The sequence below is a fragment of the Lynx rufus genome, unplaced genomic scaffold (assembly GCF_022079265.1).
Source record: "Lynx rufus isolate CCGP_SWC_20201006 ecotype Redwood Valley unplaced genomic scaffold, mLynRuf1.p SCAF_7, whole genome shotgun sequence".
Classification (NCBI taxonomy): Eukaryota; Metazoa; Chordata; class Mammalia; order Carnivora; family Felidae; genus Lynx; species Lynx rufus.
The window spans coordinates 45,426,836-45,441,747 of record NW_025814889.1 but is presented as its reverse complement, the minus strand read 5'-3'; the positions used below and the strand labels follow the sequence as shown (position 1 = coordinate 45,441,747).

At 40.6% G+C, this 14,912-nt stretch overlaps 2 protein-coding genes and 1 pseudogene across 2 annotated transcripts; 2 read left to right on the top strand and 1 right to left on the bottom strand.

Moving 5' to 3' along the window:
• The first annotated feature begins 316 nt into the window (after window positions 1–316).
• TAS2R8 (taste 2 receptor member 8) lies at window positions 317–1,383 on the top strand. The gene is given in 3 exon segments (XM_047066327.1): window positions 317–526; window positions 528–560; window positions 562–1,383. Coding segments are annotated over 3 exon segments (1,065 nt in total).
• Window positions 1,384–5,457: 4,074 nt separating this feature from the next.
• On the top strand, window positions 5,458–6,393 carry LOC124501855 (taste receptor type 2 member 7-like). The gene has a single exon (XM_047066325.1). The coding sequence runs from the start codon at window positions 5,458–5,460 to the stop codon at window positions 6,391–6,393; it is 936 nt and encodes a 311-aa protein (XP_046922281.1).
• A 6,132-nt stretch (window positions 6,394–12,525) lies between these two features.
• LOC124501010 (ATP synthase F(0) complex subunit C2, mitochondrial-like) lies at window positions 12,526–12,947 on the bottom strand (annotated as a pseudogene).
• Window positions 12,948–14,912: the final 1,965 nt, after the last annotated feature.

Here is a 14,912-nt window from a genome sequence, read left to right as displayed (position 1 = left end):
TTTAATGGGTATGAGAGCATTTTCAACCAAACATTTCACTTACCACTCACTAAAAGGGTGATGATTATAATTTGCCCAGGCTCAAAGCTAGTCAAAATGTTTGGAACAACCAGTTGGTTTAGTCCTCACAAATGTAGAAGCCATCCTATTTCCAAAGAGAACTTGGTACTCCTGGAATGATATCAAAATCCAAATAGTGAATGAAAAGAAAACATTATTTCGTGACTTGAAGAACTTATTACCACCCTTCAACTGAGAATCTGTAAATTAGCCCATCTGCAGTGATAATGGAGAGCAGGGTGTTCTCTCTACCAATATGCTCTGTACAGAAGACAACATCTTCATGATCATAATAACTGGAGAGTTCATAATAGGAATTCTGGGGAATGTATACACTGGACTGGTAAACTGGGTTGACTGGATTAAGAAGAAAAAGATCTCCTCAACTGACTATATCCTCCCCAGTCTAACCACCTCCAGAATGTGTTTGCTCTGTATAATGATAGTAAATATCATCATAATGATATCTCTACCTAGATTTTTATGAAAATGCTAAACTAAAAAGCCATCATGCATATCGTCTGGACAGTTGCCAACTACTTAAGTATATGGTTTGCCACCTGCCTCAATGTTTTCTATTTCCTCAAGATAGCCAACTTCTCCCACCCATTTTTTTCTCTGGCTGAAGAGGGAGAATGGACAGTGATTCACTGGATTCTGCTGGGCTGTTTGGCCATCTCCTCCTTGGTCAGCCTTCTACTGGCAATGACACCAAATTATGATCAGGAGTTTCATAAAATTGCAGAACATAAAAGTAACTGCACTGAAATGTTCCATGTGAGTAAGAGTCAATTCTTCAACCCGCTGACCCTCTTTAACCTGTTGGCAATTGTCCCATGGACTGTGTCATTGATCTCACTTTTTCTTTTAATTGTGTCCCTACAGAGACATGTCAAGCAAATGAAACCCAGTGTTACAGGCTGTGGAGGTCCCAGCACAGAGGCCCAAGCAGGAGCCATGAAAACTATGACTTCATTTCTCTTCCTCCTTTTTGTGTGTTATGAGGTTTCCCTTTTGGCGACTTTTAGCCACCTTATGAAAGAAAGCAAGTTCGCTGTGATGTTTGGAGAAGCTATACCAATTCTCTATCCTTCTGGTCATTCACTCATTTTAATTATTGGGAATAACAAGCTGAGGCAGGCATCTATCAGGATGCCAAGGTATGGCAAAACAGCCTGCATGATGTAAAATCTTAGCTTTATATGTAAACTTGAAAACCAAATCTTGTTGCCTAATAAAAAAAATACATTCTTGTTTCGTCCTGTTATCCCATTTATTTTGGGTACACATCTTGAAGTGTTCTTGAGGCTTATTAGCACATGAATGTATATATCCTTTCTGTGTCTTTACACCCCAGATTCTCACCTTCACTCTTTCCTCTGAGAATTTCAGAGCTCACACTTACTCTTTTTGCCGCCTTACTGCAGAGGTTAGGCATGTACTGCCTAGTTACTTTCTTTTAAGATTTTACTTTGGCCCATGGTAGAGTGCACTGAACTGCACTGATTTTTTTTCATTTTTTCCCTATCACATATTTTCATTGCTGACCCTTAATTTTGCCCCCTTGGTGGCTCTGTTGGGTCATTCCCACTTGGATTATTAACTAGGAACTCGGATCTCCCCTGTCCCGTGTCTGGTTCAGTTTCCCAGTTATGTATCTGTCTCCTCCCAAGTGAGTGAGGCTTTAGGTTGTCTCCTACATAATATATTCTGGCGGACCTTATTCTGGAACCTCCTATTCGTTTTCCTTGAAATTAAATTTCTGTACAAACAACTTGCTGTTCAGACAGCAGTAGGATGGGAACAGAACTCATTCAAGCATCTCTCCCTAAGGGTATTCCTAAATGCTCTTCACAATCTCGGTAAAAGGATGGGGGTAAGTAATACCAATCAGACTGCTTTGCTCAGGTTCCTTTTTTAATAAGACCTGCAAGGGCTCTTACCACTCAAGACTCTAGAAAAGCAATTCATTGAGAAGAAATTAGCATACATTGTAGAGTAACTACATTGTAGAGTTACATTGTAGAGTAACTACATGCTATCAGTAAAAAAGCAATGTATGCCCATAACACATACAGAGTAAATTACACGCACACAAAAAGAAGAAAAATAAAGAGTCACTACAAAAACCTAATTCTACCGTGAACAACAAATCCTTCGTTACTAGAGTAGCACTGAAACACTTGATCTGGCACGTCTAAATTCACGTCTGTTCCAATAATGACTGTGCATTTCAGCTCCCGCCATTTGCTATGTCAAATTCTGGTCTATTTCAATCTACTCATTTCCTTTTGTTATAACTAAAATATTAATTGCCTGAAGATTATCAATTTTTCTGCATATGATGATGTAAAATTCACTCCGTAAAGTCCCAATGTTTACAGTCTTATGTATATAAACTTAATCAACTATATTTCTAATATCCTAGCATTTCGGATGCTATTTGTTGTATGAGACAGGAGAACTGATGTTCTCTTGATGGGATAAATTAGTGTATTCTGCATAATATCTGCTAATTCTTCACTGCAACGAACTTTAAATTCTTCTGCAGGTTTAGATGCAATAAATATTTTATAAGATTAGTACTTCTGGGAAGGTTTCCCTCCATTAGTCTGAAGTCCTTTCCTCCATATTTAGTTTTCTGTATCTCCAGTGTTTGAAATACCTCCACTGACCATGACCGGGGTTCAAAGTAGTAAGCTGGTGACCAAACCCCCTCGCACAAATTTCTTTTTTCTGTTTTCTTTACTGTTGTTTTTTTTTTTTTTTATTGTAGTTAGGGCATTTAATATGAGATCTACGTTTTTCACAAATCTTTAAGTGTACAAAGTATGGTTAACAGTTGTTAACTGTAAGCACAATATTGTAGAGCATATCTCTAGAACCTATATTTCTCACATAACTGAAACTTGATACTCATCGGATAGCAAGTCACCATTCTTATGTCCCTTCGGGCCCTGGCAGCCACTGTTTTGCTGTTTGCTTTTATGATTTGACTATTCTAGATACCCATATGAGTGGAACTGGGCAATATTTGTCCTTCTTGTAACTACCTTATTTCACTTAGCCCAATGTCTTCCAGGTCCGCCGGTGTGTTTGCGTATTGCAAGATTTTCTTCTCTTTAAGACTGAATGATAATCCATTGTCTGTATGTAACACATTTTCTTTATTCACTCATATGTGGGCTTATTCACTCATTGTCAGGGGGCAATTAGGGTGCTTCTACATTTAGCTGTCGTGAATAATACTGCAGTAAACATGAGTGCAAATATCACGTTGAGACCCCGATTTCAATTTATTTATTGTTTTAAGTTTATGGATTTTGAGAGAGACAGAGAGAGAGAGAGAGAAAGAGTATGCATGGAGGAGGGACAGAGAGAGAGAGGGAGAGACAGAATCCCAAGCAGGCTCACTGTCAGTGCAGAACCCAATATGGGGCTCGATCTCACAAAATTGTGAGGTCATGACCTGAGCCGAAATCCAGAGTTGGATGGTTAATCAACTGAGCCACCCTAGCACTCCATTATTTAAATTCTTTTAGATAAATACCCAGAATCGGGCTTGCTGGATCGTATGATAGTTGTATTTTTAATCTTTCAAGGAACTTTCATCCTGCTTTCATAGTACCGGCACCATAAATTCCATGCTATACTACACAGCTATGTATAAAATCTACTCTCACTTGCAAACAAACAAAAAACGTATTCTAAAATTTATTTCGGTAAAGGTATGATTATAGTTACTGAAGGCCCTTTATTTACCAGGACACTATGGAAAAGGAAATGATGTACTTGGGTCAGGGATCATTTCTAAGCTCAGAGGAAAGCAGTCATCTGTGAAGATGGCTACAGAATGAGGCATGTTTCCTCCCCCCCCCCCGCCAAATCAGAGCTGCATCTCAGGAATGAAGGTTTGTCCTTTGAGGATGGATAAGATATGTGTTCCCAAAGAAGGTATGAGCACCCCTAGAATTATTCCGTGGAAACACTATGTTGCAAAGTGTTTCTCAGTAACTCTAAATTTAGAGAAGCTGCATAAAGGTAAGAGTTCGTCTGTAGGAATGAGGTAAATTTCACCATCGGTCTCCTGCCGAATAGTCTAGAAGAGCTAAGGATGTAGATTCTCAGATACAATTTGGCATGGCAGAGGGCAGAGAGTAGATCAAAATACAGGATTGTGCCCTCTTCTTTCATGTGTACAACTGCCCTTGAGTACCTTTTAAATGAAAAGGGAAAATATAAAGGTAATCGATATTGTTTTTTATTATGACTCCTTCATCTCATTATATATATATATAGCATCACAGGGGTGCTTGGGTGACTCATTCCGTTAAGCGTCTGACTTCAGCTCAAGTCATGATCTTGTGGTTTGTGAGTTCGAGCCCCACATCAGGCTCTGTGCTGACAGCTCAGAGCCTGGAGCCTACTTCAGATTCTGTCTCCCTCCCTCTCTGCCCCTCCCCTGTTCGTGCTCTGTCTCTCCCTCTCTTTCTCTCAAAAATAAATAAACATTAAAAAAATAAAAATAAATATAGCATCACAAACTAAATGACCATTAAATGTCACTTGACTAATAAGACAATGCATTATGATATGAAACCTTGTGCATGTTCATCTGAACAACCAAGATAAATGAGCTAAAATATTTTTTAGAACCAAATAATCTATATTTAGTGTTAACCTTTTAAATTCCCTGAAAATCTATGGTTTTGAATGTTAACCCAAACTTTAGATTTTTAGTAGTAATCAATATTATCATTTTGCAAAGTGAATTTCGATTTTGGCCCATTTTCTATTTGCTAGAAAATCTTTGGAGGTTAGATTTGCCAGATAAAACACAGGATACCCAATTAAATTTGAACTTCAGCAATCTCATGTGATTAGTACATACACTAAAAAAAAAAAAAAAAAACCCACATTCATTGTTTATTTGAAATTCAAGTTTAACTGGGTGTCCTGTGTTTCTATTTGCTAAATCTAGCAGTCCTACTGAGGTTACTAGTATGTGCCACAGATTAATGAATCCCAAGCTTACAAAAAACATAGCCTTAGAAAGACAGTGCAGGATCATGAAAGGGAATGGGTCTAATTTGCATCCTAAAATGTAGCTCAGCCTAAACTGGCCATGTGTGGAAAAGTAAAACCTGCTGATACAGGTTTTACATACACGTGATACACGAGGTGGCCAGGCCAGGGATTACCAATCACATTAACTTCTCAAGACTGATAAGGATTTAATGATCATAGCTTCAGTCTTTACCTATCATTCCAGTCTCCACCCCAAGAGAGACTACAATAAGAGAGGTAAAGAAAATTACAACAAAGTCCAAGAAGTAGGTGTACCTATCCAACTACATCAGTCCAACTAGGAACGGTTGGAGATTTCTGTATTTTACCATGCTGGATAAAGTGGAGAGCACCTTGATGCTCATAGCAGCTGGAGAATTTGCAATGGGGATTTTAGGGAATGCATTCATTGGATTGGTAAACTGCATGAACTGGATCAAGAATAGGAAGATTGCCTCCATTGACTTAATCCTCACAAGTCTGGCCATATCCAGAATTTGTCTATTATGTATCATACTATTAGACTATTTTATACTGGGGCTGTATCCAGATGTCTATACTACCGGTAAAAAAATGAGAATCATTGACTTCTTCTGGACGCTCACCAACCATCTAAATGTCTGGTTTGCCACCTGCCTCAGCATTTTCTATTTCCTCAAGATCGCGAATTTCTTCCATCCCCTTTTCCTCTGGATGAAGTGGAAAATTGACAGTGCGATTCCTAGGATCCTGCTGGGATGCTTGGCCTTCTCTGTGTTCATTAGCCTTGTTGTCTCTGAGAATCTGAACGATGATTTCAGGTCTTGTGTTAAGGTAAAGAAGAAAACAAACATAACTGTGAAATGCAGAGTAAATAAAGCCCAATATGCTTCCATCAAGATTTGCCTCAACCTGTTGACGCTATTCCCCTTTTCCGTGTCCGTGATCTCATTTCTCCTCTTGCTCCTCTCCCTGTGGAGACATACCAGGCAGATGAAGGTCAGTGCCACGGGGTGCAGGGACCCCAGCATAGAAGCCCATGTGGGAGCCATGAAAGCTGTCATCTCCTTCCTCCTCCTTTTCATTGCTTACTATTTGGCTTTTCTCGTAGCCACCTCCAGCTACTTTATGCCAGAGACTGAATTAGCTGTGATGATTGGTGAGTTGATAGCTCTCATCTATCCAAGCCATTCATTGATTCTAATTCTGGGGAACAATAAATTACGGCAGGCGTCTCTAAGGGTGCTGTGGAAAGCAAAGTGTATCCTAAAAAGAAGAAATCACTAATCACCACAAATGGATCTGAAGGCTAGCATTTACTAGGAAGGAAGACATGATGTTTCTTAGCGGTCTTCAGTTCTTGCATTAATGTTGGTTTCATATGGTTAATTACTCTTAAATATATTTAATGTAACTATAGTTGTAACTTAGGAAATCCCATGTAGAGACGAGTTTGCCTCTTTCTCTTTGTCTCTTGCTCTTCTCTCTCTCTCCCTCTTTCTCCTTCCCTTCAGAGTTGTTTTTTTTTTAAACATGTTTCAGAACATATAAAAGTTAATATCCTAATGTCAACCGTCAGAGGAGAGAGTATTTTCATAGTTAGGTCTAAATCATTTCTCTAGATGCAAAATTGTACAACGAATTCAGAACAACTGTAATAGCATCCCCTTGTTATTTGCATTCTTATGAAAAGCAACTCACTCAGTCCCCATGATCCTAGTTACACTATTTTTCTCAGATCATCTGACTAGTATCCACCTTCGGAAAAAGCTCAATATGGTGACAGCCTTAATCAAATGTTATGTAATTCTAGGAATGCGGCAGAAATTATTACTGGTTATTAACACAAGCAAGATATGTATTGTGATTAAAATAAATACTGTCACAGCAAGTTCAAAAATTATTTTAGACTATAGATGAATGAAAGATTCTCTATCTGTGTGAGAGAAGGAGAGTTTATATAGAAAGTTTCTATAAAACAAGGTTGGCTAAAAAAAGAACTATTTATTGCTTATTGAAGTATATTTCTCCCCCCAAAAAACGCATAAGTTTGCTTTTAGCAGACTAGGACTATAGTGGGAACTGATTGTCGTGATACCCTCATAAGATGAGATCTTCAATCAAAAACTTATGTACTGAGATGTTAAAACGTCAAAACTGTCAAAGGAGACATTGATTCAATATGGAGCATCTCTACATTCCAGAATACTATTTGGATCATACATAAGTTATCTATGAAATGTCTATTTGGGAAACCTCAACAACAGCATGTCATTTATGTTGCGGAAAGGATATTGCGGAGGGATTGACCCTGTTATTAACCAGCCTTGAGTAGCCATAAACTTTGCGCGGAGAAAAGAAAATGTTTATAAATATTCTCATCAATAACTCTGGCAAAAATAAAAATTACTTCCACCTGAGTTTCATATGTTAATCTTTCTTCTCTGAATCTGACAGTGCAAGATACAAATTGATTAAACCGATAGATTTAAAAAGATGTATATTGACTGCCTTGTAAGTTAAAGAAACAATAGACAATTAGATGCATAAACTGAAGCTTACATTCTTTTCAATATTGACTTAAAGAGTACCTGTCCCCACCACCCACCTATGCAGAGACCAATTTATTTAGATTTATTAGGCAAGGGAACAACAACAACAACAACAAAACCCCTGAGGGCTAAAGGAAATCCTGGAAACTTCATGTTTGATGTCTTCATATTGTGGACCCTAGAAACTTGATCATCTATCTACTCACATTACAAAAATAACACCTCAGTATCCAGTTTCTCTGAATAACAGCCAGGCCAAGGATACTAAGGTGGAAATAGAAGCCATATTAGGAATATCTTACTATACATAATTCCACTTACTGGCGTATTGCGGATGAAAATGATGTAGCCAAAACAAGTGGTTTAGCTTCTGAGATTATATTAATTCAGAGAAATCATGCAAAAATGGTAATAACTCTGAGTTGAATGAAGCATCTGTACTACTTCTTTTACTCCTGGTGTTTGGAGTAGAGTTTTTTAGGCTTACTCTAAGAGAACGAACGTAGCCAGCTGGTTACAGAAAGTGCAGACAAATTACTTCTTTTTGTTTGCTTGTTTGTTTGTTTATTCATTTTGGGGGGGAGGGGCAGAGAGAGAGGGAGACACAGAATTGGAAGCAGGCTCCAGGCTCTGAGCTGTCAGCACAGAGCCCCACGCGGGGCTCAAATTCTCAAACCGTGAGATCATGACCTGAGCCAAAATCGGTCGTTTAAGTGGCCGAGCCACCCTGGTGCCCCTTCCTTCTTGTTTTTATTTCTTATTTAATAAGTACATACACACTCACACGTTGAACATCTGCGTGTTAAGCATGACCCTGGGTGCTATAAATACAGATGAAATGAGATAAAGTCCATGCTCTCACGTAATGCATAGTCATGGAAAACATTATGGAAGACTGATAACGATCAAGTAAACAAACTCAGGGTTATAAGTCATGACTGATGCAACTGAGAATAACTGGAGGAGAGGAATTGCTTTACATAGTGTAGTCAGACTAGACCTACCTGAGACACTGAGATTTCAAGCCAAAACTTGAGTCACAATTATAACCCAGTCATGCGCCATCTTGGACAAATAATATCCTGGTGAGTGCCAGTACCCTGAGGAGCAAGTGTTTGAAGAAGTAAGAGCAGAGTAGGACCAGAGCAAGGGGTGACTGGCAGGATTGTAAAAAGCCATGTAGGTCATCAGAGGGAATTTAGATTTAAGTATAATGGGAACGGGCACCTGGGTGGCTCAGTCTTCTGACTTCGGCTCAGGTCATGATCTCATGGTCCGTGAGTTGGAGCCCCGCGCCGGGCTCTGTGCTGATGGCTTAAGGCCTGGAGCCTGCTTCGGATTCTGTGTCTCCCTCTCTCCCTGCCCCTCACCCACTCACGCTCTGTCTCTCTCTATCAAAAAATGAATAAACGTTAAAAAACCTTTTTTTAAGTGTAATGGGAAGACATCGAAGGAATTGAAATTATATGTAATATAATTTCACTTATATGTAGACTTCAGCTTACTTTGGTTATAAGAATAGATATGGTATGTGTTGAATGGGGAGGAGTACAATTAAGGGGACCAACTAGTAAGTTATAGTATAGTAAGCGGTCCCTGTGAGAAATCATAATGGCTCAGATTTGGATGGTGGTAATAGACTTAAGACTCTTTTTTTAAGAGACACACACTTACTTTCCTTTAATTTTAATTTTTTTTTTTGAGAGAGAGAGAGAGAGAGCTTGTGCACAAGTGGGGGAGGGGCAGAGAGAGAAGGAGAGAGAATGTTAAGCAGGCTCCAGGCTTAGCTTGGAGCTCGATGTGGGACTCGATCCCATGACCGTGAGATCATGACCCGAGCCAAAATCAAGAGTCAGGCGCTTAACCCACTGAGCCACCCAGGCACCTCAAGACTTTTTTAAATTTAAATATTTTTATTTTTCTAAGTAATCTCTACACCCCATATGGGACTCTAACTCACAACCCCGAGATCAAGAGTCACAGGGTGCACTGACTGAGCCAGCCAGGCACCCTGAGTTAGGACCTTTTTATTTTTTTATTTTTTTTAATTTTTTTAATGTTTATTTATTTTTGAGACAGAGAGAGACAGAGCATGAATGGGGGAGGGGCAGAGAGAGAGGGAGACACAGAATCGGAAGCAGGCTCCAGGCTCTGAGCCATCAGCCCAGAGCCTGACGCGCGGCTCGAACTCACGAAACGTGAGATCGTGACCTGAGCTGAAGTCAGACGCTCACCCGACTGAGCCACCCAGGCGCCCCGAGTTAGGACCTTTTTAAATGGATGAATTCTATATGTTGTACAGGTAAAGCAGATCAGTCTTATTACTTGGCTAGATGAAGGGAAGGAATTGAAGAAAAAGAATATTCCGAAAACTTTTAGATTGTTTTTACGTTAGCATTTGAGGCGACACTGCCACCTAAAATGGAGTGGCAAATGTTAATAAGGGGTGGGAGGGCAAAAATAAAAAAACTATTTTTTTTAACATTTAACATTTTAGAGGTCTATGAAATAACCAAGTGAAAATGTCAAATAGATAGCTGAATATATGAATCTGTACCTAAGGATTGAAATAACAGATAAATATTTGGACATCATCAACATATAAATGGGATTACCTAAAAAAGTTATAGAGAAGTGACACCAGATCTAAACCCTGAGATATTCAAATCGTTGGAGGTTAAATTACAGAGAAAGGACCAGCAGAAGAAGACAAGAAAGAGCTCCGAGGAAGATGCGAAAAAAAGGACGGAATGTCTGGTTGAACGGAAGCAAGGGATGTCATTGTGTTAGGAGGAGGGAGAAGTCAGCTTTCAAATGATGTTGAGAAAAACGGTAAAATTGGGAAAACAAAGTCACCATTGGTTTTGGCAAGATGCGATGGCAAGAGCAGTATTAGCGAAGCATAGGGACAGAAGCTAGGTTCCGTGGAAAAGGTTTAGAAGGGAATACAATATGAGAGAGCAGAGAGATGGTGAATGTATAACATTTTAGTAAGTTTTGTTATTAAGGAGAGTAGAGAACAGAACATGGGAGCAAGACAAAATTTTCGTGTTTTCACTGGTTTTGTTTTTAAGTTGGATGATACAGTGTGTGCCTGCAAATTGAAATGATTCAATAGAGAAAGGAATAATAATATAGGAGAGGGGTAGTAATTGCTGGGGCAATGATGTTAAAATCATTATCTCTGACGTTAAAAGGTGGAACCCTCAGACCCAAGATCGGGCTCTTTAGGTGGATGAACCTAAAAATATGAAACGTCCAGATTTCCTGGAACCCTCGGCGCCAGCAAGGGCAAACCCTTACCACTTACAAGAGCAGGAGAGCGTCCCCACTCCTGAAAACTGTTCAATTGACTCCATTTGAGCCAAGTTAACATTTATTCTGCTCAAGAAATGCCCTGCCACTCCTCATTACTTCAGGACAAAGTTTCAACACAGCCTAATAAGGTAAGTGCAAACTTACCTAATAAGGTAAGTTCCAAAAGAATATAGCTTCAAGCTAATACTAGCACATGTTGTTAACATTATCAGCAGAAATAATAGAACATACTGGACACGGGTCTTGAGAGTGATGGATCAAAAGGTTCTCTTTATGCCGTCTGGGTATGGAGAATTTGTTGACCTGGGCACCCTCCATAATGATTTAGGGTTCGGATTCTGGCAAGGGCACATAAGTCCAGCCCTAAAATTCTGTTGGGAAAGCTCCATGAAACTTGTACATAATGCTGGCCTCATGTATAAGGTAGAGTTGCTGCAATGCCATTGACACGGTATTAAGAAGGATCGGAAAGTTCAGAGAGATGGTAACGTCAGAAAGGATTAACTACGTAAGACCCAAGAAACCACCGCCTCACTATGTTCCCCAGAAGATCCCTGCAGATATTTTCTTCCTGAGGCAACATGAATGTGCTGGTGAGGGGAACACTGGCATTACTGAGGACTCAATGATGGGATGTCCTCCGCAGGCCAGAATTGGCTGATGGGAGAGGCTGCCAGGAACCCGGGTTCCATGTACCCATGAATACATCGGAATTGCCTGTTGTAACACGGAACCAGCCTCACCATATTGAGCAGCAAGGCCAGCCAGAGTGCTAATCATCATGTATTGATCTGCAGGAATCTGTGGTCAGCGTTAAGAAAAATGATATTCCTCAGATTCAGAGAGATAAACAATCAAGTAAGGTGCTTCTTGGATTATGTAAGAAAAAAAAATGAATGCTAAGAAGTTACTGTAATGGAAAAACATTATTCCTTCTCAAGCTTCCAGCTCTTTGTCACTTCACTTCATTGACTGAAGAAGAGGCTGGGTCCCACCGGGGAATGACGTTGCCAAGTTTCATGGTACGTGCCTTCCCAGTTTCAATCCTCCCCAAAAGGAATTGCATTCAATTGACAGAGTAGTGGGACCCAGGGAAAGAGGTAATTATATTTTTTGAGAGTTGTTAAATATGAGATATGACCAGACGGTCAGATCAGAGCAACTAAAATACCATCATGATCTTTCAGTGAGAGTGGAAGCCCCGGGGGGACAAATCGTTCTGTGGCTCCATTGGGTCTGCATACCCACCCCGTGGTCATCTACCTTGTTCTCAAGAACAGAACTGAGATGGATGTGCTTAGCTTCTATTGGAACACAGTCCTGAAGTTTCTTAAGTTTTGGGTAGATAGAATGTCTCATCGAGTGGATATCAGCAAGCTTTGTTTTGTTTTGTCTTTGTTTTCTTGTTAACCCACTATTTATTTGTCTTCTCGCTGTCAAACCCTGAGCCAACCACTTTCCCTAGGCGGCTTGGGGAGGCATAGAAAAAGGCACATCCAGGGCAGAAGAGACACAGGAAAAAGACCTACGGGAGGCGGAGACAGCTCCTTCACATGACCAAGAGGATGCGAAAGGCCAGCATCAGGCAAAAGAGCCCCAGCGGTTCTGGGAGGGCAAAGCCTGGAAGAGCATAGGAGAAGAGCTGTTGCTTCAGAGAGGGGTTCCTGGCATAACCAGTGATGAGGCTCCCAAACCCAGTCCCAGTTCTGGCCCCACAGCCAGCCACCCCCACCAGAGCAGCCCGGCCCCAGTGAACGTGGCTGCTGTGTCAGTGCCCCCTTGAAATGGTGCTGGTTCAGAAGCTGCGGCTAAGAGTAAGTGAGGTCGGGGACGTGGGGCTGCCAAGCTGCTGAGCCTCTCCTCTGTCGGCCTCTCTGGAATTAGCACCACTGCAGACAGTGTGGGGTTCAACAGCTGAGAGGTCCTCCTGATCAAGAGGAAGAGAGAGACGAACTTTGCACAGGCCTACATTTTCTGGTGATGAGGGCCAGGAGGGCTTCTCCGAGGGCAGAGAAGACGGAGCTGTAAGCTTTTGTCTTCCATCCTTCAAACACACGTACCAATTCGGTGCCAAAGAGGTGGAAATGCACATACATTTGGTTTCTTCGTAAAGCAGCTCTGGCATAGTGAGGTGTGCATGATCGGGTTTTGGATCAGTCTGATTCTTGGCTCACTGAGCAGATGCTGGTGGAGACTGCAGTTTCTCTGCCTGCTTTGGAACCAACCGTATAACTCCATTTTAAAAGACAAAATATTGTACAGGTAACTAATTGTGAGTCTCAGTTCAGGCCCGTGCTCACTGCGTATGGGGAAAATTCTTCCCCAAATGTAATCAGGATTTCCAAGTATCTAGAAAAGAACAAGGTGATTTGGTATTTAACTCCTGTGCGGTAAAATTTACAACATGTAATTAAAGTTTACAGACAAGTACCCACGCCTATCCTTAAAATATGACTGGGCTGTAGAATCCTCTCTGTGACTGGCATTTAAGCGTGGCTGGAAAACAAAAAAAAGCTGTTCTTAAACTGCTTGAATTTGTTGCCTAGAACTCTAAGTAGGGCAGAAGAACTTCATCTTTAGGGAGTGTTTCCTGTTCAGTTAGAATCACATGATTAAGCCCCCAAGGTCAAACGCATGCAAAACAACTTCTGCATTGTCTTCTTCAATGTCCTCAAGTGGTGCTATTCTTGGCACTGAGGATATGAAGGTACGTGAAACACTGTTCCTGTCCTCAAAGAATGCGAGATCTAATGGAAGATTTAGCTTGTACAAAATGATGGTCACTGTCAGCCAAGTGGCAAAAGAACTATGGACGTTGAGAGCAGTGGAGAAAGGAGGGCTTCCTGAAGGAGATGCTTTGTGATCTGGACTTTGGAGAGCAGAGGCAGGGAAGAAGGCGAAGGGAAATGTGTGGCTAAAGCTATGCATATAATGTAGTATTTTCGATGGTTCCGGGACGCTGAACAATCCAGTAAGATTGAAGAGAACACAGGAAGGGAAAGCTGGAGATGTGAATTTCCAGATTGTGAAGAATGTTGCCAGGGACAAGCTGTGATCGATCCTATGGGCAACAAAGAAATTTTTGGAGAGTGGGAGTAGCGTGATCATTCTCTTTGCAAATACCTCAGTCTGGGGTATAAATTTTTATGTAAAATTTGTTGTAGGAGGAGGGGTACCTCCTTATGAAGAGATTTGTTTTAATGTCAGCAGGCTGGAAGTTCCTCCCAGTGGGCTGGGAAACAGCTCTTCTGGACAATGTTGGGAGAGAAGAAATGGGGAAGAGAGCTCTGAACTGAAGATAATATTGCTGGGCATGTGAGTAACTAGGAGAGCCCAGTTTTGGTATCTGTTTCTGAAAACAAAGCAGGGCATTTAATGGGTTATTTGTGAATGTCCTCACCTGTTCAGTCATTTTAAATTATGCAAACCTATTGATTTGGATATAAGACCATGAGCTTTGCTGGCCAGTATTTAGATTGAAATGATAGTAACCCATTATCTAATAAGTTACTGTCAGTTATCTTTAATGACTAGTGTTATTATGAGGCCTGTTCATTTTTATTTTTTATGTTTTTTTCCCCCTATGCTTTCAGTAAGGAATGGAACATTGGAAAAGATCACAGCTGGGATTCCTACCTTGCTGGAATAGTAAAAAGAAACCTCCTGCTTTATTCTTAAATCCTCATCCAGGTCACTTTCAAATGTTTCCACCCTCAGGTTTATATACCTTCATACATTTTGCCTTGGGAAATGTACCCAATCCCATCTGTAGAACGATCCCATTCCTTCAGAAATTGTATGACAAGTCTATCAGGGTACTGAGAACACCAGCACAACCAGAGATTAATTCTGCTTCCAAGGAGAAGGTCAGTTCAAGGTCTGATTTCAGAACTGAACTTGGCAGGGCATGTGGGCATACCCAGAATTAAACATGTT

Coding starts and splice junctions, on each gene's coding strand:
- LOC124501855 (XM_047066325.1), top strand. CDS start 5,458: ATGCTGGATAAAGTGGAGAGCACCTTGATGCTCATAGCAGCTGGAGAA.